The sequence below is a fragment of the Anomalospiza imberbis genome, chromosome Z (assembly GCF_031753505.1).
Source record: "Anomalospiza imberbis isolate Cuckoo-Finch-1a 21T00152 chromosome Z, ASM3175350v1, whole genome shotgun sequence".
In the NCBI taxonomy this organism is placed as follows: Eukaryota; Metazoa; Chordata; class Aves; order Passeriformes; family Viduidae; genus Anomalospiza; species Anomalospiza imberbis.
The window spans coordinates 54,444,856-54,468,158 of NC_089721.1; the positions used below are offsets into that span (position 1 = coordinate 54,444,856).

At 38.3% G+C, this 23,303-nt stretch overlaps 2 protein-coding genes across 2 annotated transcripts in view; one reads left to right on the forward strand and one right to left on the reverse strand.

Annotated features, from left to right (window-relative positions):
- Positions 1-23,303, forward strand: part of ECPAS (Ecm29 proteasome adaptor and scaffold) — a 424,259-nt gene that overhangs the window by 221,742 nt on the left and 179,214 nt on the right. The window lies entirely within an intron of this gene.
- Positions 1-23,303, reverse strand: part of SVEP1 (sushi, von Willebrand factor type A, EGF and pentraxin domain containing 1) — a 118,306-nt gene that overhangs the window by 59,666 nt on the left and 35,337 nt on the right. The window contains exons 4-14 of the mRNA XM_068176581.1: positions 20,056-20,214; positions 19,631-19,810; positions 14,531-14,710; positions 10,101-10,298; positions 7,636-7,754; positions 6,272-6,401; positions 5,516-5,623; positions 5,159-5,290; positions 3,681-3,875; positions 2,650-2,771; positions 970-1,078 (exon numbers count right to left, since the gene is read on the reverse strand). Coding sequence (XP_068032682.1) covers positions 970-1,078; positions 2,650-2,771; positions 3,681-3,875; positions 5,159-5,290; positions 5,516-5,623; positions 6,272-6,401; positions 7,636-7,754; positions 10,101-10,298; positions 14,531-14,710; positions 19,631-19,810; positions 20,056-20,214 — 1,632 coding nt within the window. The remainder of the gene's footprint in view (positions 1-969; positions 1,079-2,649; positions 2,772-3,680; positions 3,876-5,158; positions 5,291-5,515; positions 5,624-6,271; positions 6,402-7,635; positions 7,755-10,100; positions 10,299-14,530; positions 14,711-19,630; positions 19,811-20,055; positions 20,215-23,303) is intronic.

The following is a 23,303-nucleotide window of genomic DNA, read 5'->3' on the forward strand; positions in this document are numbered from 1 at the left end:
GTTCCATGGCTGTAATTGTTTTTTCCACATGCCTTTACAGATTAGTTCCAGCTGTCATCAGTATTCATCCTTACCCTGATGACAACTGCAGCGTGAACATCTAGACCAGCCCCATGTCTGAACACAAAGGAATGCTCTCAGAGTGAAGCATTATAAAAGGTGACTATAAGCAGGAAGTTCTACCAAGTAACTCCACTATAAACCTGTGAAAGAGACACACTCCTATGACAGATTCTGATATGGATCTGCCAAAATATCTCCTGCTAAGATAGGTAATATAAGTTATCCACTTTCATCTTTTCTGCTCTCAGCACCCCTATGGGACTCAGAAAGGCCAAGAATAACAGCAGTACAGCACGGACATTAAGCTGTTCAAGAACGGACTGAAAATGGCAGCTTACTTACTTTAGCATAAACCAAAGAGGGAAAAACCACTAGGGTGGTTATGGCTTTCACTCTGAAATAGCCACAGTCATGGTGCAAAATTTGCCCTTGCATGCTGGAAGTATTTTCACAGTGAATAGGCCAACTTAAGCGCTTATAGCTTTACACAGTGAGGATTCTGTGGAGATCCGAACTGGCATCATAGATGCTTCTCATTTTCTTAACAACTTCCAAATCTATTTATTGTAGCTTTTCAGCATTTTGGTTTTAAACTGTATGTTTTTAAGAAGTTCCTTTTTTCTAGGCTAACCAAGCACATTTCTAGGACTCTGTGTATGTGTGCTTTTTTTTCTCTCCCAACCATAAGGCATCCCAGGAAATTCCACTCCACACTATATAGGAAGCAGCATTGATACAAGACATCAAAGAGTTCCACAATATTTTTATAAAACTCTTTATGTAATTGCTTATTATCTTATATGTACCACAAGTTACTTTAAAAAAAAAATCTCACTAAAGACATTGTGGCAGGAATCATGCTGCTTTAAACCTGGATGGCTAAGAACCTATGGAATCAATAATTACCAATGGCAAATCCATTTTCGTAGTCATAATTATATTCCAAGCAGTGTTTCTGTGTCTGATCTTCCAATCTGCAGTCAATATCATCAACATCATTACAGAATGATGGGACCTTTCAACATAAAGAAGAATAACTTTAAAAACATAAAACCACATAGCCCTCTCCCCTGACTTATAAAAACATCTAATTACAATGCAATGTCCTGGTTCTGCCAGTGACACTAGACTTCCCCTGTCATGTCTCTTATAACCCTGGCGAGGTCTTCTAGAAGACTATGTTTTATTGATACAGCTTGGAAATAGGAAAGAAACTTGCATGAATACAATCTCTTTCTTATAGATATTTTTTTTTAAGAGAAGATGTAAATTCATTACTCTTACAATTAATCATTCTTGCATGCCAAATCTAAGAATACAGAAATAAATTCAGGCATTTTTCTCCCTGCCAAAGAGGACTGGAGAACTCATATTTATAAAGCATCTGTGTTTTTTCCAGCTATGTTACTTGTAATTCTATCAGGTTTAAAACAATGCTGTTACTTTTTTCTAGCTTTCAAACCTTCTTCAAATTTTTTGGAATAGGAATAAGCATATTCAAAACAGCCATTTTGAATGTTTTTCAAGACCGTCGCATTTTGACGTAAATGCTTGGAAAGGCCACTACTCATTTTTTCTTATTATCTTTTTCTTGCCAATAGGAACAGCCCAAGCACTGGAACCTGGTGGTACCAGGGAAACAAACAGAAATAAAACCAGTCAAGATTTCTCTACTGGAAAGAGCAAACCTGAATCAGGGCAATAGAGTAGCTGACATTTATGTCCAAGTGTTAGACATTGCCTGACACATCGCTTAAGTTTTCATCCATTTGACAAGTGTTACTGACATATGTTCCAAAGCTGCAGGAGTTTGCCCATTATTTATATATGCTAACAATATTTTTTAGTTAATAGACAACCTTTTATTAGCATATGGGCTGTGTTCTGCAAAAACACGTGTAGTTGCCCAGTTTTCTCCACTGGAAAAATGATGTTGCACTTGGCCTGGACATCCACTCCTGGGATCAGAACTCAACGTTCTGCTCGATCTATTTTTCAGATGAGGAGAGATTTGTGGATAAACAGGGGAGATTGTGATATTGAAGTGGAGAGCAAGAGCCATGGCAGAGAAGATTCAGTATTGTGCAGTTCTTAATTTTAAGAGTGAGAACTCAGAAACTCATGAAACCTGAGCAGATCACTGCTACTGGCATACAAGCACCTGGATGTACACACCAAATGTGGAATGCATCCATTTGTACATATGTGTGTTAATTCATGCTATTTGGTTATGCATTTATTTTATGCATTAATTTTATGACCACATCCGACTTTGAAAAACAGCACTGAGGCGGCAATTGATTGGGGGTTTCAAAACTACACAGGTTCTCTTTGGAAGCCTACTGAAAATTTTGGATACTTGCATAAATTCTGTCCTGTACAAGTCCACATTGGAGACCAAACTGAATTACATTAAAATGCCAGTAAATCATCTTTATTTTTAAAAATAACTTATCAGCCTCTGAAAAAGATAGATTTAACTCACAGGCTTCTGCTGTCAATTTTCTTGTAGAAAATTAGTTATTTGGAAAAAGTAACAATATTTTTCAAGAAGTATGCAAAGGGAAGGAGTATTTACTAACCTACCATTTTACCAAGTGCACTCTGAAATGCATCAGTAAAGCTGTTTAGAAGATTGTTGTCATCACATCGTGTTGCTTTGTAGAGCATTTCAAAGGATTTGAATCCATGATTTGCAAAACGATTTACTGAAAAATTGGAGAAAAAAATTTCTACTGATCAGTGCAAGAGTTTCAGAACTAAAATCAAGACAATTTAGGCTAAAACTGAAGTACAAGAATATAAATACAGTCTTTGAATCAGCAATCCAAATGGATCACTTACATCTCAGCAAATGATATGACCCTTTGGCAGGCATGAAATTTACTGGAAAAGTTAAAAGAAATTAAAACCCAGGTAACTTTTCTACTTCAGCTATTTCTCAATGGAAGAAACCTATGAACTGTCAACTAAACTCCATGCTAACTTTTGAGAGAAAAGCAATAAATATGAAAGTCTTATTACTAATGCTGCTAGACTAAATATAAAAATTCTCATCCAGAAACCAAGAAACTGACTCTGATGGAAGCAGATGCAACATGGTACCAAGACTGGCTTCAAATGTAGTTCTAATACATTTATTATAAAAATGTCACTAAACGTGCAAAATTCCACCACTGAAGTTTTGCATGTGTCCCTCTCAAAGAGAACACATAAGCTCTTCCAATCTGGTGGTAATTAGATATGTAAGCACAGCACACACTGTGCATTTAAATCAGTAAGTTGCAAAGACTGTTGTATTCCTATTAAAAAGACACTGATAGTGTTTGTTAGCAAACTGTTTCAATTAACCTGTTTGCTTTGCCATCCTTGCTATTTTGTGATTCCTGGAATTGAAATTCACTGCTATTTTTGTGATTTAGACAGCTTCTGAAAAAACATATTTACAGACTTCCAAACATTATTTCACCATCTTTGTAACAATTCAGAGGCAGAGGACAGAGCATATTTGTTACAAATGAATAGAAGTCAGATTTTCTAAATTATTTTCATTTGCTTTCTCATTAAATTCAGTTTTCCATGAGTTGCAGATCCATTCTAGTAATAGTAAGACTTACAAGAGCAGCTAGGCCACTCTGGAGAATAAGGTGGCTTCCAGAGACCATCATCATATGCACAATAGTAGTTTTCACTTGATCCTTCTGAAAAGCTGTAACCCTCTGCACAGTGCAATGTGCAATTAACTCCTGCTTCATCTGATGTGCATACAAAATCACCATTCACAGGCTCAAAGGAAACATCACAAGGAGAACCTGTGAAAAATACAAAGATTTATATATTGATTAACATGGTGAAATAAGTGATCCTGCATGAAAACAGCACTGATAGGATTTTTAGAAGTATTTAATACTGACTTGATCTTGCTTCTGTTGAAATTTGTGGAATCATTATTTGCTATATCTATACAGTCAGCATCAGGCTATTGCTAAATAATTCTCAAATTCTGCTATTGCAATCAGAAAACCAGAAATGTGAAGTCTTAAAAAAAAGTTATACATATGAAAAACTATTTACTAAAATAATATAAAACATCAATCTAAATTTTCACACAAACTTTATACAATGAATTCTAGTAAACTATACTACATCTTGAACTCTGAAACTAAACATTATCCATTCTGGACCCTCACAGCAACATATGAATTCATTAGAATCATCTTAGGATAGCCTCATGACCTCAGTTATGATTCATTTTTCAGTCCAGCTGTGAAGGAAGTTCTGAACGTCTGTAAATACAATGTCACAAACACCGAACCACAAAATGTCTGAGATGGTACAGACCTTGATACAATACCAGTTCTAAGCACTGGCTGGTTCTTGCTGAGATTTAGAGCAAATCAGAGACTAGCACATTCATTAGAGCAAATCAGAGACCAGCATGCTCATTTGCAACTTACCTTTCCTGAAAGCTATAACCAGTCGGTATGATTTTAAATTCTCTTCCCTAACAGATATTTTATATAGATGTCCAACTGAGACATAGAAACTAGAAAGCAGATATAAAATAGATTTTTCATTCTTAATAATAGATCTGCCAAATTATTTTTTTGATTTTTAATGTGAAAATGAACTGTGGGGAAGAGATCTCTATGCAATAAACAAAATGCAGTAGTATATCTATAGGTACAAGCATATTCCAAAGTCTAAAGAGTGTTTTATTATTTGCTGCAGTATTTCCATGTAATTAGAGAAAAATTGGCAGAAAATTCCTTTTAACTACAGATTTGAAGCAAGATTTGAGTAACACCTATTAATACATTTTACACTGTATTGCAAGAATTGTAAGTTTTACTGCTTAATGAATCATAATTTCAATGCTTTTATATGTAGTTTGAATTTATAGTTCCAAATTCACTGCTGTGCCGATTCAGTCATGAACAATTTATTTGTTGGTACTAGCAAATATTTTGCCTGCCTTCAAGTTACCTCAACATAAAATGGGAATAACTAAACGAGGAGGTGGAGCAATCTTGCATCATTTTGATATTCAGTTAAAACAATGCCAGGTCTTGGCCAGAATCTAAAGACAACACACCTTTGATGACAATGTGTATCTCACATGTCCTGTTGTTGCCAGAAGGATCCACAGCTGTGTACCGGACTGTTGTCTCTCCTTTGGGGAAGAGGTCTCCAGGTGCATGACTCCTAGTGACAGTCAGTGGACCACCTAGAAGAGTTAAAAGATAACCTGAAGCATCGATAAAAAAAAGTGTTGCTCATACCCAACCTTGAAAAATGGAAAAGGAAATGGCAGCAAATCTTCTAAATTATTTAAAAATAACTAAGTAAAAGGAACCTCAGCAAATCTCAAACTCCAAGGGATCAAGGGTGAACAGGTGAAGTTCTCTAGCCTTCCACTGTGTCATGTATGTTTTGGGGAGCACTATCTCACCTGAATTGTCTGAAAATTCTGGTTCTTCCCATGTTGCTGGGTAGCCATTCTCTGCTGCTTGTATGGGTGGTGGAGATCTGCATCTGTCAACTACAGGAGGTTCGGCATCTGCAGAATTTGAAAGGATGGTATGACATTAGACTGCAGAGGTACTGCCACACTCAAACAACATCTATAACCAGAACAGCAACTTTAATTTCATATCTGAAGATACAACAAAGGTGAACAGTTGGAAGCTGCTGCAATTGGAAGATGCTTAGTGAACGGATAAGAGTAATTATTCTGCTGAACTCATGGTTTCTTCAGTGTTTGTCTTCTCCAGAGCAAACCTTGGACTACCTGCAGGACACCTGAATTACACAATTGTCTGACAGAAATACTTGAATAATTATTTGCATTGGTGCAATATTTGTGAACTTTGGAAACTTGTTGGAGTCTTTCAAGAATTAAATAGAGATTTATGATGAAGGCAATTACTGACAATGCAATAATGCATTTGATAAACCAGTGTGAGGAGAAATCTTAACAGTTAGGAAGAACAGCAGAATAAAATACACCCCAAACTGAACATTGCAAGCAGTGACTGCATGTATGCAAAGCTTTTATGGAGATGCAGAGCCTTAATGGAGATGACAATATTCCTTGGCTTATAACTGCACACATAAAGGCCACAGTGACTCACAGTCTCTTTCTGCACAAATAAGGAGGCTTCAGCCATGACAGACAGCCTTCCCAGTGATCTTTACCAACACTTACCAATAACCTTGATATTGAATGTGCATCTTGCTTCATTGCCTGACTTATCAGTTGCTGTGTAAGTAATGTCAACTTTGCCAATTGGGAGAAGAAATGGTGGTATGAAAGCTGGGGACACATGAACTGAGACCTGTTATAGGAAAACACTAATTAATTAAAAGCCAAAGCTGGTTACTAATCATAATATTAATGTTTCAAAAAGTGGACGGAATATATCCTTTGATGTCAAGCCTGCTCATTCTGAATGCAAATAGCCTCTTAATGTATTGAGGACAGACTTTACAACAGAGTGCTCTATGTCCCTTCTTAAGTCTGCCTTCCTTATGGCAACACAGATTCCCCTAGTCAGGATCTTGACCCTGACTTGGTGCAGATTACAGCACTGTGTATTAAGAAAATTCCATACTGACCCTTGTTTGTCAAATGGGACTGAAGGCACATTATGTCAACTTAGAACCTGTTTTATCTGCTGACAGCTCTCCAGCTGCAAGGGCAGCAGACCTGGGAGAGGAGTGGAGCAGACAATTGTGGGCCATAAGTACTCACATGCCCAGTTTTAATCTATGTACGTGTACGAGTTAATAGGCCACAGATGCTTCAGTATGGCACTTGGCTTCTACACTTCAGTGAATGACCCTGTGTCAGCAGAGCTGTAGTACCTGATCATAGCTATGCCACAGAAAATAATGTGTGAACTTAAATCTCTTTTACTGGGATAGCTCAGTTTCCTAGTGCAAAAAACTCGTGCATTAAAAGTACACACAGACTCGCTGTTCTGCTGACTCCTGATAAAGCATTCAGTTGCTGTAACTTGATCATGCCTGAGCCTGTAGGGAATGTTGCTCTTTATCAAACAGCTCTGAAGCAAGTTTTCTTGGTAACTCCATTTCCAGACACCCTGACATGCATAGTAGCCAATGGCCACATTTTTGAACCCTGCACAGGAAAATCAGATTTCTCTTTCTCACCCAGGAAGCTGAAATTAGTTTTTACTTATCACAGTGTGTACTTGTTAGCCCTTTAGGATAATGAGCTGGTTTACTTCCTTCTGAGATGAGTTTATTTAACTTCTTCACATTCTAAGTGCTCATTTTTAAAGCAGCTGTCTTCAGCTACTATAAACAAGAGCACATTCTTTCTTTTAACCACATAATTTAACCATATGAGGTTTCATGCACTGACACTCCATGCAGTGTTCTGTGACTGTATAACTCTAATCAAGACAGAAAATGCTGAATTTTCAAGATACAAACTTTCTAGGAGATTATTCTTTTGCTTATCAGAAGAAAGAAATTCTAGGATCATAAAATTAATTGAAATCAGACAGATTGCCTCCAGTTAAATAGATACAGATTTTGACTTGCCTCTTCACCAGAGTTATCCTTAGCTGTTGGTACCTGCCAGCTGATATTAGCAGAGTTATGATGTTCCAGAGTCACAGTCTCAATATTGTCTGGGCAGTGAATCTGAGGTGCTTCAATATCTAAACCAGAAGAAGACAATCTGGTTTTATATGTGGTATTACAGAAGTAAAACCTTATAATCACTCTTTTTTGTACTCTTTTTAATAGAAATGTAAGCATTTTCGTAAACTTCCTGTCTCTATCTCTTTGTAAGTTTTTCCTAGAGATTCACACATGAATGGTAAATTCTCCTGTGGAAAGGGCTGATTTTTGCTGTATTTTTGTTTAGCACTGAACACAACGATATTCTGGTTTCTACATAGAACCAAATCCCAAGTAATAAATAAGAATAAATTTGCTTCTTTTATTATCCATCCCTTCCTTCTCCATCCTTTCCCTGTCCAGACACAGGACACATACAGATGAAAACACTTGTTTCTGATAGTCAGTGACTAAAAAAACGTGAACTAGTTGTGACATGATATGGATACTATAAACAGGACAATAGTGACTCAAAATCACTAGAGCATGCTGTGGAACTGACTTAAAAATAAAAATGTCAAGAATTCAGGCAGCAGTTGCTTAATCAACTCCTGTTACAAGGTATCATGTAGGACAAATGGAGTCTTGTGACATGTGACAATGCCAGATGGTTCCAGAGGACTGGTGGTACAATATGGGTAACACCACCACCACCACCATCTACACCTCATGTTTCTCTGACAAACCTGAGTACTTCTTCAATTCCCTGGCACAGGGCCCCCCAAAACATTTGTGATCAGGGTATTTTATTGCTGTAGTGCTTGATAAATGGTCTCTAGAATCATAAGACAAGGATACATCTGGCTCTGAACTCATCATCTATGCTCAAGAGGCTTTAAAACAACTCAGAACTTATTTCACATATATTTTTATTATGAAATAGTTCCAGTAAAAACATAACTCGGGCAATTAAATTACATAATTAATAATGCAAAGCAATAAATACATGTGATTTTGCCTCATTGAACTCATTCAAATGAAAATTTTATTAGCAATGCACTCTTATAAATAACTACCAATTATGGTTCACACTCCCTTGACCACAGCATTCAGACTGGGGCAAATTCCACTTAAAAGTGAAATTCTCTAAAAAGGCTAATAATAAATAAGTCAGAAAAAATGGCTCTTTTGAACTGGCCAAATATGTTGGCAGCAAAACAGAGAAAGACAATAACAAGAATGAAAGCAATTGAAATACAACTGTTCATTTTTACTCAAAAAGAATAAGCTTCAGAGTTTCTCAGTGCCTCCTACATTAGGGCTTTATGCACTGGTAATATCTAAAAGCTTGAACCAAAGCCACGCTGTTTTATCTTGATCTAAACACTTCAGCTTTTGCTGGGATCCCATCAAATATTAAAAACTGTGGTTTGGCCCAGGTTTACACAAGAGATTCAGAAAATCAATGTGGTACATCACAAAATGGGAAACAGTATGTTTAAAGAGAGAGACAAAATCTTCCTGGGCTGTACAGAGGAAAAAAAAAGCCTCAGTTTCTGTAGTGATCTGGCATGATGACTGGCGTAACTGTTTTCTGTACTGTTCCATCACCCAGTGGCTGGCAAGGGCCCCAGTCTGGGGGGAAAGAAATAATTCTCAGAGCACAATAGTTCACGAAGAGGTGAAGAGCATATTCTCAGAGAAACTCCAGTTTTTATCCTACTATAATCCAAAGCCAGACCCTTTCCAATACAGTTATGCTTGTGTGTAAGGGAATAAATAACCTAGCACTTCTAGAAGAGGTGGGTAAATATGGCAGAACCATACTGAAATGCATGTCACCTCCTGCCCAGCTTTACACTCTGTGTCAGCCAATACACTAGATGTTAGTGAATTTTGGCCTTAACTCTTGTCGATTGTTGCTTGGAGCATGTCAACAGCTGTAGCCACTCAAAGACAGTTAAAATGAACACATCTCTATAGTCTGTCTATCAGCCAGGCCTTACACAGCCTTTACAGTTCTGCTCTGACTACAGGGTTTACATAAACTTGTGCTAAAACAGTAATGATAGTATTACCATTATTATTTTATTAGAAGTGTGGGTTCCACTTTGAATATCTTTAAGCTATGAGCTTTCACCTCTACTTTGAAATTGCAAATTTATCTCAGGCAGCTTCCTAACAAATGAGAGATGGAGCCCAGGAGAGGAACTTGATGATGTTCTACAAGATCACACTCAAGGGACCTCTGAACTCCACAATTTTATTACAAACTACAAGCAAATCTGAGAGGCAAGCTGTAAAGGTACAGGCAATACTTCTTAGACACTGTTCAAGTTGTGCTTTCCCCACTCCATGCGTGTCCTCACTCAGTTATTTGCTATGTGCTTCCCTTCAATTCTGCACTCATGTATACACAGACATGATTTTGTGCTGGTCTCTACCTTTACACAGAGCCTCCTGGATGTTTGCACTCCATCTCCCAAATGAAATGCACCTTATTTCTTCTCTAGCTCCAGACAAGATGAATCCTTGGGGACAGCTCAGCTGGCACACAGTCCCAGAAATGGCAGGCTCCAGCCCACAACTGGGAGGGACAACTGTCACACCTTCTGGTTTCTGGAGGATGGGACAACGCTTTTCTGCAAGACAGCAGTAGAACATGACTTATAACTGATATACACAAAGTACGCATTCAAAAAACCTGCAAATAAAGTCATATGGAAAATTAGTGGGAACACAAAATATACGGTCTTTTCAAGAGTCTGTAAGGGTATGAGTGCACCAACACATTACAACCTGATGAAACTTTGCATTTTGACTTTCAGTTCTGACTGAAGTAAAAAGCAGCCAGTTTATCAGGTCTTCTGTTTTCTTGCTCATGCTCTTTACTGAAACCGAACAATGGTAATTTTCATGCAGATCCACTATATCTCATTCTATAAATTTGCCTTTCTTTTCCTTCTTTTTCTTTTTCTTACATCTTCATCTTTCATGGTTGCTTTGCAGTTGCATTTCCTTGCTTCTATGAAAATTAGACCATAGCAGGAGAGAGGGAATTGAAGAGGTATCTGTAGCTTTCTACATCTTCTATACTCTATCTTGAAATCAGGAGAAGGGAGAAGAAATAAGGGAGAAGAAGAAGAATACTCTGCCATGAACTCTTTATAGGTTAGGGATATGACACATGATTTTGCTTACTGCATTCCAAACCAAATTAAATTGCACTTGGTCTTGTCTGTGTTCAAAACAGCTGGAAAGACTCAGGGTGAACATAGGAAGCAGCTGAGCTCTGTAAAATCAGGGAGGTTGATGGTTGCTGAAAGGGTTTAAAGGAAGTTTTGAACTGTTCTATTAATAGGGTTCACAACAAATCCTGAAGACAATTTGCATCAAAGCAAATACCATGAAGTGTTTAAACAGGTTCAAGAAAACTTTGTTTCATTCTTAAGCTGTTGTTTTTAGGAATATTATTTTTACTTCAAATATGGAGACATTAAAAAAGGGGCAAAACGGGGTATCTCATGAATGCAGTTTGCACACTTTTCAGTACTGTTTCTTACAACAGATAATAGGCAAACACACAAACACACTCCCTTACTCAGAACCAATGAGAAGACTTGTAACTCTTTATAGCTTGTCAGTGTAGCAATCAGACAGGTCTTTACACCAAGAGAACACAAAAACTAACCCAACCCAGCTACACAGAGGGGAAGTTCTACTGAGCTCTTAGCAATGGTTTAATGACACAAAAGTGATTCACATTCAAAATACTTCACATTCCTCTTCTCTCCTCTCCTTTCCCAAAACACACAGCAAGTAACTGAAAATTGGTTTTTATGCATGAAAAAAAATTAAAGATTCTAAGCATTCTATGTATTTCCTGAAATTTAAACCCTCAATGCTGAAATGCTTAAAAGTCCAAGCAATTAACAACTGCACTTCATTCCAATAGGATGCACAGGTCACAAACACTTCTAACACATTTTTATAGTTCAGGCAGATACTGTTGGCTCTGCAAGGTGGAACAACTCCATCAGGGGAAAAAACCCCAGTCTCTAAGTTTTGGTTGCTCACCACATGAAGGTAACTGACAAATAGCAAAAAGATCAAAAATTTTAAAAACTATATTTGTAGAGGGATGTTAAAAGCATTAAAATGTATATTACTCTGGGAACAAGTAGAGAAACTGAAACATGTAAGCATAAAAAGCAGAGAAAGTTGCAGCTCTCTGGGAAGCAAAACCAGCTGGGCCTCTTGTTTGAGACACATCCAGCTATAGTAGAAAAACCCAAGTACAGCACAATCCTGAAATGTCTGACAAAAATCAGAATAAAATTTGGTATATCTAGCAAAAGGGAATTTCTTTTAAGTAAGACAGGTTTTACCAGGAAAAGCAACTGTAATAGTGTTGTTCAGATTTTTTAATCTGTGCTCAACTCCAGAATTTGATCAAGCTGATCCAAAAGTCTGGAATTCATTAAGGGTAGAGGGATATCCATAACATTAGTTATATTGATAAGGAATTAATAGAAGAGTATTTCTACGGAGACACAAGAGCCTGCTTTCACCTGCAAGCACCTGTGATGAAACACAACACTGTATTATAATTCTCAACATCAAAAGGAATAAATAAGAAGATTATAAAGCAAATCATGCCTCCTTCCTTCAATCCCTTTGCCAAGATTGCTTCAGGAATAAAACTGACCAGCTGCAATCAGGAGTGTGAACTAGTAATTTCAACGCTAGATGGCATCAACACCCTGGATGTCATTTGTATTTTTACTTCACTAACCCTTGAACAAAGAGAGGAGAAAAGCATCTTCCAAAATTTATTTATTTTAAAGTGATAGATATTAAACTTTTGCCAGTGGGTAGGAAACATAAGAATATGACTATGGAGCTTTCCTAGTTTTGGTTTTTTTCTCCTCAACCTGGACAAATGACCAAGCTCCCCTTTTTTAGCAGATATCTTGTTTGTCAGACACCTATAAAATACATGTAGCCTACTCAGAAGTAGCTCATTGTTAACAATATCTTTAATGAAAAAGACAAAAAATTTAAACATATGTAATATCCAAACTTGCATTATGTTCCAGTCTCTTGGAAACAGATGCATGACAATAGACCCCACAGAAGTGACTGTAAACAATCCAGGAAATGTTATGGCACAGTGTCAGTTGGGGTTACACATGGCTGTGGTACAGTCTCAGTGAGCTAACTTGCAAATACGGCAAATTTTGCACTGATGAACAATCAAACCCAAAAGCATTCAGAAAACCAGCTAGAAGGATACCCTGAGGTCCAAGAAATCTGTTTCAAGGTAACAGACTGAAGACAAGTCCATTTCAGTTTTCTAACAGAAGCATATTAAATCAATAAATTATCAATTGCAAATGCCTAAATACAGCAGGATTCCCAGTACCTTTTATATAGCAGACTGTAAATAATAGTTTAGAGCTATTTGGACTAAAAATTAACAGACAATACCTCCATGACAATGATGATCATTCATAAAATGGGTACAAAGGGTAGCTTCTACCTTCAAGAGGAGGATACAATATCAGTGTTCTGATTTACACCTCTCCCTGAACAAAACTCCACACACGTGTATTGAACCAGAGTTTCAGCAGGCTTGTTCTAGATACCAGTCACAAGAAGCAGCAGAGATGCTTCCTAGCTAACGCTCTTTCCTTTCTGACAATCAAAGGTAACCTTCTCACTAAATTTTTCAGACTCAGCAAAACATAATATATTGCCGTGGGTAATCCAGGAACAGAGGCAATATTGCATGGTGTGAAGAAATCTTCTGATAGAGAGTTGAGCTGGATTTTATTAATCAAAATGCTAAGCTAGGAAGGATAAATTCAACTGATGAATATGGTTAATCTTCTAATTATAATATCCCAACTGGATTTCAGGGTCCCTTCCTTTTGAAGTTAATTGAAGTTTTTCCACTGATTTTAACAGAAGAAAGATTAGGATCTCTTAGCGAACTGTCTTGTTAAATTATTTCTTGTGGATTATTTTCATAATTTCAGAGAATGTACTTACAGTTAGAAATTTATGCTTGTCTCACACAAAGTCCACATTTTAAAGACTGCAATAAAACAGTAAAAAAATAGCCAGACATTCAAGTGACGTCACCCTACTGGCACTGCATTTACTGGATCCAGGTGACATATACTTCACCCTGACTTTAGTCAGCACTGGATCAGCTTCTGTATTGGTGGACTTTAGACTTCTGCATTTTTTCTTTTTTCCCTTGAGTCTATTTTTGGAGGTTTCAACTGTATTTCATCATCTTCCTTTCCAAAGTTAATTCAGTACCTGCCACTAGTCCTAAACAGATATTTCTGAAATAGACAGTCCTTTATTTTGGAACGGCAATACATACCTACCTATCCCTGCACAGCTGGCGCAATCTCTGAATCCTGACTCAGAGGTGTTTAGTTCCTAACTTGTGTAAACTCTTATTTCCTTGCTGTGAGTCCAGCAAAAAAGACAACTGCTGCACCTTTAGTTGGCACTCACAGCGCCTGGCTAACATAAGCTTTAGCTTTATGATGGTAACTCAAACTGCTGGTTGTTCATATTTAATCGCTAGACCTACTGCTTCTACGTTTCTTGTGTGACAGTGTCTGACACTAACGAGATACAGCAGCCTTTCAGTAATCAGCAGTCCATGCTGTATTTAAATGATAATCTGTCCACTTTCTCCATTTACAAATTCCTTTGTCCTTCCCCAACTTCTAAGACATGTAAAAAACATCCATTGACAAATTCTCATTCACGTCTTAGCTTCACTTAGTTGTTAAAATATGAACAATTTCTCACCTGTGACAGCACGGACAGAGTTAGATCAGATACCTACCCACACACTTTGGTTCCTTTGAATCCCACTGAGAGGTTCCCTGGCAGGTGAGTTTGCTGTTTCCTTCAATTTCATAGCCCTCATTGCAGGTCACAAAACATACTGTCTTGTAGGAAATATCAGCTGTTGAACAATTAACGTGTCCGTTTTGAGGAGACCGAAGTCTAGGACATGTTCGCACTGCAAAGGGGAAAAACACCAGTTCACTCTCAGCACTGATTATCATTGGAGTTACACCGCTTTGCCCAGTTTTTCAGAGGTAGGAGAGATACTGTCTTGTACATTAGTTAGAGTAGTTTGTATGAATTGAGAAAATAGAGCTAGTACAGTGTAGATTTTTTCAAAGGCTTGACACCTTCCACTTCGTGAAACACTCCTACATAGAATGTATGAGGTTGGGCACACACTTTCAAGCTCACCTAAGTATTGACATAAGTTCAAACTAGCAAACTAACTGTGCATCTGGTACACAGTGTGCAGCCTGAGCTGGTAAAGTCTATCAGCCTTCAAAACAGGACAGCTGCAGGCAAATCCTGTGAAAAAGTGTGTGTTCTTGGGAGTTTCTAGTCTCCAACAACATCTGAGAATTTTGGGGGGTTGTGGGCTGAGTACACAGCAGGGAACAGGCTAAGAGCTTATGAACAGGATAGATGACAGTGTCCCAGTACTCAGGAATTTTCTCAGGCACTCTGGACTGTATTCACAGAATATAGACACGGGTAAGTTGCAGCAAATCAGAAGAGAAGATGCTCAGCATGCTGGAGGAGACAGAGAGAGGAGGAAGGAATACAAGCTGTTTATATGGCTTGTATACCAGGTCCATGAGAGATGAAAAGGAACAAATCAGGTTGTTGCTGATAACAAAAGAGACTCTTTCAGGTGTCAGGCATGGAGACAGTCCTGGCTGCTGCTCAGCACAAAGGCTTTTCTCTTTTAATCTCTTGCAAACACTGAAAGCAGTGTGATTCCAAGGAGAACGCAGTCCTGTGCAGGATGTGTATGTAGAAAGGGAAGCAGGGAAGTGAAGAGTGATCATCAGATTGTCTTACAGTTTTACTACTGAATCCTGATGCTGCAATCTAGCACAAAGCTACTCTGCAATTAAGATTGATCCCAGAAAAGACAGATGATTGTAGTAAGAAAAACGTAGCAATGGTATGACCTGGGTTTATGTTTTTTGTTTCAGTATTATAACCCAAGATTTTATAGTAGGACCTCTTTCCTTTGTACTGCTTTTTCAGTGCAGTTCCTTTTCAACTAGGATGTAATGCTCCAGCATTTGTGTCCTTGATCCCCTCCAGACAAAACTCTGAACTACATACACACTACCTGGCCTTTGGGTCCCTCAAGTAGCTAAGCTATACACACCTACTGTCTGGACATGAGTATGTGATGATGATGATACACCAATAGCCAGCTGCTGGCTTTCCAAAATGAGGGGAAAACTCTGATTTAAAACTGATCTCAGCTGAAGTTGGCAGATACTGTTTAGTATGTTCAAAAGAGGGATAAAATAAGGGCAAATGGTGTGATTGCTCAAAAATACAACCAAGACTGCAGTTCTCTAAACTCACAGAAGCACAGAATGGTTACAGTTTGAAGGGGCCGCTGGAGCATTTCTAATCCAACCTCTCTGTTCTACATTGCTCATCCTAGAGCACATTGTGCAGGATTGTGTCCAGACAACTTTGAGTATCTCTACTGAGGGAGACTCCACAGCCTCCCTGGGTGGCCTATTGCAGTGCTCAAGTCACTCTCACTGCAAAGAAGTTCTTTCCTATACTCAGGTGGAACTTGCTGTGCATCAGTTTCTGCCCATTGCCTCTTGTTCTATTGCTTGGCACCACCATGAACAGCCTGGCTCCATCCTCTTCAGATATTTATATACATTGATAGGATCCCATCTCAGTCTTCTCCAGGATAAACAGGTCCACTCTCCCAGCCTCTCTCACCCCTTCTTCACAGGAGGATCTCTCTTCTCATTTCAATGTTTTCTACAGCTTCTGTTTACCTTGTTGGCAGGAGGGCATCCTCTGGTGATGGGTGGTTTCAGAGAGCTGCTTCTCTGCTGTGATTTGGGAAGCTGATTTTACCAATTAACCTAATCTTGCTTCTGTCAGGTGGGAGGCAAAGCTCGCTCTCCTCTACAAATGCACTCAAAGAGAAACCAACTTGGCAACATCTCCTTTCTCCAGTAATTGTTTACTCTGCACATAAGTGAACACCACTAGACGCTTCAAACTAATTAATGGGCATGGAGGCTGAATGCTGCTTCAGATGCAAGCCAGCTCTATAATTATCACTAACTACACAGCCTCTGAAAGCTAAAAACAACACATGTTAAATAATATTTTTTTTTTTTTAAATAGCTATGGTGGCACTTAAGTGGAAAAAAGTAGCAAAACCTATGTATATGGGATAAGAAAGAAGGAAAATTAGCCATCTAGATGTACCTAATATATCTTTATATTACTACTGTCTCACGTTTACTCTCTGAAGGTATCACTACTCTTGTGCTTGCATATACATCGTCATTCTTAAGAAGTGCATTTAAAAATGGTCTTGAAATGCTCATTTTGTGAGGCACTCGGAGCTTCAGAGCAGCTTTATAATATGCTATATCTTAATTCTAGTAGGGGTAGTAAGAAAAACATTTACAGCTGAATCTCAAGTGCATTAACCACAAGAAAGTAAGGCTTGCTCTTTAAAGGTTTCTACAGACATAGAAATACCCAATCTGAAGTAAAAAGAAGCAAATTCTACCAAACTCTACTGCTTAGGAAGCCTGAATAAATTAAGAGCACTGAGGATGCTCTTGTCACTGTTAATGTGCCTGGAGAGAAGGCAGTCCCTTCACTACCTGCTGTCTAGCCATTTCTTCTGGAAGGACTATACAGCTGTAGGGCTCTTGCCTCCTCAAGTGTTTCAATGTTCATGCTTATTCAGTGTCTCAGCATGGGTCTGGCAGAAACCTGGACCTGAGCACATGTTACCTCGGTCATGGTTCCAGCATTAAACACCAGCCCATTCTCTTATCAGTAACACATTTTCCATGACCAAGAAACATTTCCAAGAAGCCAGTGAAAACAGCAACAATAACAGTTGCTTCTGCTTGCTCTGGGGTTGCTCCTAATGATTTTTTTGTGGATCAAATATGGGGTTTACAGTTTTTTTTCCCCTGGGTCACTGTTAATTACATGACATATGACTGCATTAATCACTTTCTAATAGCACAGCAGATTTTAGCTAGCAAAAGAACTGAGGAGTATTTAATGTCAAAATCCAAAGCAGCGGAAAGGGATTTTCCTTCCCTCTCCTCTTCCTAATTTATGTGATAAAATACTCTTGGGATTAACAAGACAGCTATAAACCATGCCTTTGATCTTGCTCCCTTTCATAGTCTGAGTGAATCAAGAGTAGCAGATCCAGCACATGTAACAGTGGGATTTTTAGTGGTTTTTTTTTTATTTTTTTTAATTGAAAGTCTTCAGTATGATGGACAACAGCACAAACAAAGCCAAAAAATATCCTACAAATGCTTCAAAGGATATTAGCTCAATATCAAGACAGTATCTCAATGCAGACTTTTCCCTCAACTTCCAAATTCCCTGCTAAAGAAAGATCACACCCCAAATAGGCGAATTCCTTTAAATGCTCCAGCAAGATTTTCAAGTACTATAATCTTCCACTTCTCCATGAAAGAGAAGATAAAGGATCCCTTTTTTGTGGCTGACTGTAGCTTTTCCCAGATTTTTTTTGCACAAAGGGCATCTGTGTGACAGAAGCTTTAACAGGGGGTGCTCTTTCCCAGTGCTCCAGCCTGCCTGAAGCAGCATGCAGTTTTGACTGCTGGAAAGTCCACAGTTCCAATTCCTGCTACTCAAGATACCCTCATAGTACTTGTCAGCAATTTATTTCTATTGAAACCTTCTCCTCTTGTCACTGGAAGCTAAAAAGGAAACCTAAGATTTCTGGGATTATTTGAAGAAAGTTCCTATAAATCTAAGCTGAAGTAAACTGCTATACAAAGAATGTCCTGAGAGACTGATCTCTAGCTCAGATTCCTCCTTTCAGAACCATAAGTTGCTGATTCTTTCAGGGCTTAGTGTTTGCTGTACTGTCATAAAGTGCTAATTCCGCCAAAGATCAGTCCTGCCTTTTTCCCTGAACACAAGACCAGGACAAGAGGTACAGAATAAGCTGATGGCTTTTTATTTACTAGTTTCCAGTGCAGCATACTAATGTCAAAGGCATTCAAGTCAAATTAAACATGCTGAAATACATCTTGTGGCTTTTGAGGAGATAAGGGCTTATACCTGGTTTATTTTTTTATTCTCTCTTTGGAAGATGTACCAGACAGATATACAGGCATGGGATTGCAGTTTTCATTCTAAATCGTCAAAAACCCAGCCTCAGGCAGTCTTCTTGTAGCAAAACAAAACTCTGTTCCTATCAGAAAATCCAGAAATAACTTTTTTCAGGATGCTCTTTCTTGTGTCTCCTCTGTTTCACACCTTATTTCTGGCTGACATTCTTTCATAGTGAACTTCTAGGGTATTGCCAGTCATTCCCTACTGAAATTCCACTCCAAATTCTTCTGAAGACCTTGCTCAAGTCCCAGGCTTTCCTATTTTCAGTAAGAAGAGATTGTAAGAGAGCAAAATGGAATTCTTCCATGGCTAATGTCTCCCAACACCAACAACCCTCTAGGCTGAGAATGTGGTGGAGGATCTAAAACAGTCAGATGGCAAGGTCTTGTTACTTATTTAAATACTTGGGTGGTTCACTGGATTTATACAGTGTAGATACAAAAAATCATAGAAATTAGGTAGACAGAGGTGAAGAGAGGTCTAAGGAAGGAGTTTGTATATTCACTTGCAAAATATTCTCCATCTAGTAAATCTCGCTCTGTTTTTTCCGTTGTAAAGTCCTCCTTCCATTTTAGAAAGGAATGAAACTGAGTGGTTGGGGTGGCATCCAGCCTTTGGAACTTTGTTTCACACAGGGCTAACAGGATCACATCTGCACACCTGACCATGTAATGAGTAAGGAAAACCACTGCCAAGAATGAACAACAGAAAAAACTTTTCAAACACATACCTCTGCAAGTAGCCTCTGATCCAGACCACTGCCCATTTGGTTGACAAAGCCGAATGCTGCTTCCAACGAGATCAAATCCTGTTTTGCATCGGATTCCACAGGCAGCATTAAAGTAATTGTTACAGATATTCTGGACAAAGTGACCATTTTCAGGGGGCTTCAGTTCAGGGCAGTGAACAGCTAAATAATTAGACAACCACAACAAAGTGGTTACTAACTGGAGTGCAATAGGCCACTGAAGGAAAACAATCTTTTAGAATTTCTAACTCAGCTTGTACCTTGGCATTTTTGCTGGTTTGGAATGACAGAGAAAATCTTGCATTGCATTTGACATGTCCCTCAAAGTGCAAAACCACATTAAAAAATTGTCCCAGCACTGCATTGTTAATTCCAGGGGTATTCTGTTCCTGGATGGAAAGACTTACCTTCACAGGTTTGTCCTACAGCACGATATCCCTCTCGGCATGTGCAATCCTCAAGGGAGGTACTTCCTGGTGGAGAAGTATGATTCTCATCAGGACATGAGATGCAAGTGCTGATTCCACCTGGTGAACCTTCAGGTTTGTACGTTCCTGGTGGACAAGCTTTCAGCAAAAGAAAACAGAAAGGAATTCAGGACATTCACCTTTCACCTAGCATATTTTTTCAGGTGTGTTGCTTTACTCTTTCTACATTATTCATTTATATATTCAGTGTCACTTAGGGCAGGAGCATTCTCCACTTGAACTACTTCAGAGCTCTTAACGGGTTTGAACTAATGCCTACCAGACTTGGTGGAGTTATCTACAGCGACTGTCTGGGGACTGACATTAAGTCCATAATTAATCATCTTGAAAAGAAACACAGTGCCAGAAAATGCACCAGATTTTCACTGACAAAACCCGTGCAGATCTTATGAAGACCTTCTTGATTCAGAAGTGTAAAAAATTAGTTCAGACTTAATCCTTGCCATTCAAAACTACAAGATGTTTAATGCATACAGATTCATAATAAAAAGCTAATACAAGCCAGCAAAGCCCCCTGCTTTTGATTTACACATTATGGTCATATGATATATGTGATCTATATACTGGATGTGCTAAAATGCGAGAGGCACAAACAAAGAAGGAATTAATCAAAGCAGTTACTGCTTGAAGCCTTTGCACTCATTTATATTGCATTTCATATTTTTAACTCTGGGCACCTACACACACAGGCTGTAGAAACATTCAGGTAACATTTTCTAAGGCAGGGAAAATGCATAAGGGAAAGGCATCTCTCACCAGAGAACTTCAGATGGGCTTGATAGCTTTGAGTTCTTATTGCTCTCTGCCTTGAATTCTAATCTTCAGGAAACCACCGTAATTATTTGTGTTTCTTTCACAAGATGTGTGAATTAAGGGAGTGACTAATCATCAGGACAATGTAGCAACTGCTGCTAAAGTGAAATTTTGATTGACCAGATTACCACTTGAAACAGAATGTAAAGACATTTGTGCTGAAAAGTGTAACTGCTAATGAAAAGTTCAGGAAATATTCTGAGAAGGTGATGCAATAGAAACACTGAAACCTGGCTAAAAAACTCTCACTCCTTTAACTTGATTGTAAACAAAATGGCCACATTTTCTCCTTCAGACCGCAGGTCAGGCTCTCTCATTCTCCCCTCAGTCAATTTGTACCATTTGAAGTAGCTCTGAATGGTACAACGATAGCTCGGAACTGTACAACGATAAACACATTCAAGTGACTCCCTCTTTATACACTTGCTTGTCTCTCCTGTGGAGCTGTATTTCCTGGAGTTCAGAAATTTTGGCAGCATCAACCTCCTTTTTGGTAGCTATAAGACCAACTTGGTCTGTTCTGAGACTTAGATGCTAAGACACTCTGCCTCTTGTCTTACTGAAGAAAACCTACTGCTTTCTAGGCAACTGGAAAAAATACCAAAAAACAAAGGCAAAAGAAAATCCATTCTCCTTTTTGCTCACCTGCCATGAGAGATTTGACTTTCATAAGCCAAGTTTTATGGAATATACCCCCCAAAAATCAGCCAATATGAACAGGTGGTACTTTCCAGAAGGAGGATGATTTTTTGGATAGCTTCCAGAGAAAATGTTTTTGTTGGTTTTTCAAAAAACTTTGCGTGGCTTTTTTTAAGAAATCAACTGAGTGGCTTCCCGTTAAGAGGCAGTTTTGGGTGCTGAAATTGGATTAATGAATTTTTATTTTAAGCGCACTTTAAAAGAGACAATAACAATGCCTATTAATTAAAGATATAAATACAAAACAAAGCAGTTCAGGAAGGAAATAGGGCAGAAAAATCCAATCATATTTAGAGATGGGATTTTAAAATTTTTGTTTTGGGATTTTCAGAAAAGTATTGGGAAAAAAAGTCCCTTTTATATAATTCACCTGTTCTTCCCATCCAAGACAATCATCTTGGAATACTACTGCTTTTTTCCTTTCTTCTGTGCAGAAATTCCCCTCTTCAACATCACATGCCTTCAAAATATTCTCTCCTACTTTAGATGATCGAAGTATCAGAGGCACTGCTCTGAAATCTCTGAAATATTTCCATCTGGCACTTTGTGAAGGTCTCTGTGCATCCTTTTTAAAACTGTATCCAGCACAAAGTGATGAAGTGCATCCAAGAGGAGACAGGAAAGAGTGAAAATTAAGCATCACAGGGGACCTGCTCTGTGACAGAGCTGCCCTCCATATGCCAATTGAAGTAAATTAGCCTCTTATTTTCCATGTATGGCATATAAAATGACATCTAAACTAGGTGTTTAATTCCAAAAAGTCCCCCCTATAAACCAACAAGCCCTCAATCTAATTTCTCTCTTCCTTTCAACCTCACCTAAAATAAAAAAAAAAAAAACAGCAGCAATTTTCTCTTTCTGTTTTGAGAACTATGGAATAGAAGCAATTACCCATTCTATGATGTGAGCATTTTTAACAATAAACCCAGTAATTTGCTTAGAGCTTTGAATCAGTCTTGCTTTGAAAAAAAATTATTAATTCTGAAATCACACTTACAATTTGCTCTTTCCAGTCAAGCAGCAGGAGGTAAATAACACTGTTAAGATGGTTATTAATGTCTCCACTGAGAAAAAAATGTTTTCCCAAATGTCCTCATTCTTTTTGTATGCTTCAAATGCTTATCACTGTCTTTACAGGAACTTGAACTATATCCTAACTTGGTATTTTATGTGGAATTTTTTTCACATGTCTGAATCCCTGCTCATTGATCCCACATATGCCCTAGACATATTCAAACTACAAAACTCCACATAGGTTTCATTCAGAACCTTTGCCAGAAAGCACTGCCTTACAGAGATATTTCTAAGTGCATGAGATCACACAGCCTATCCTGAGATGTCAAAGAGATGATTTAAGAATAGAGCATAAGCACACCGTGCATTTTCATCATTTCCATAAAGTCACAGAGGTTAGTCTGGCCACAGCTCACATTAAAATCATCCAAAATCAGCTGTGGATGAGCAGAGGCATGGCCATCTGCTCTAGACTGGCCACATTTGACCCAGGTAGATTGCAGACCCATCCTAGCCAGCACTACAGCATGGCCCAAGTCTACACTCAGTGGTGGATTCAAAGCTAGGGCAGAGTTTGAGGGGCAAGCATATCTGAAGAACATATATGGTTCAATCCACGACTGATCATACTGTCAGGAATC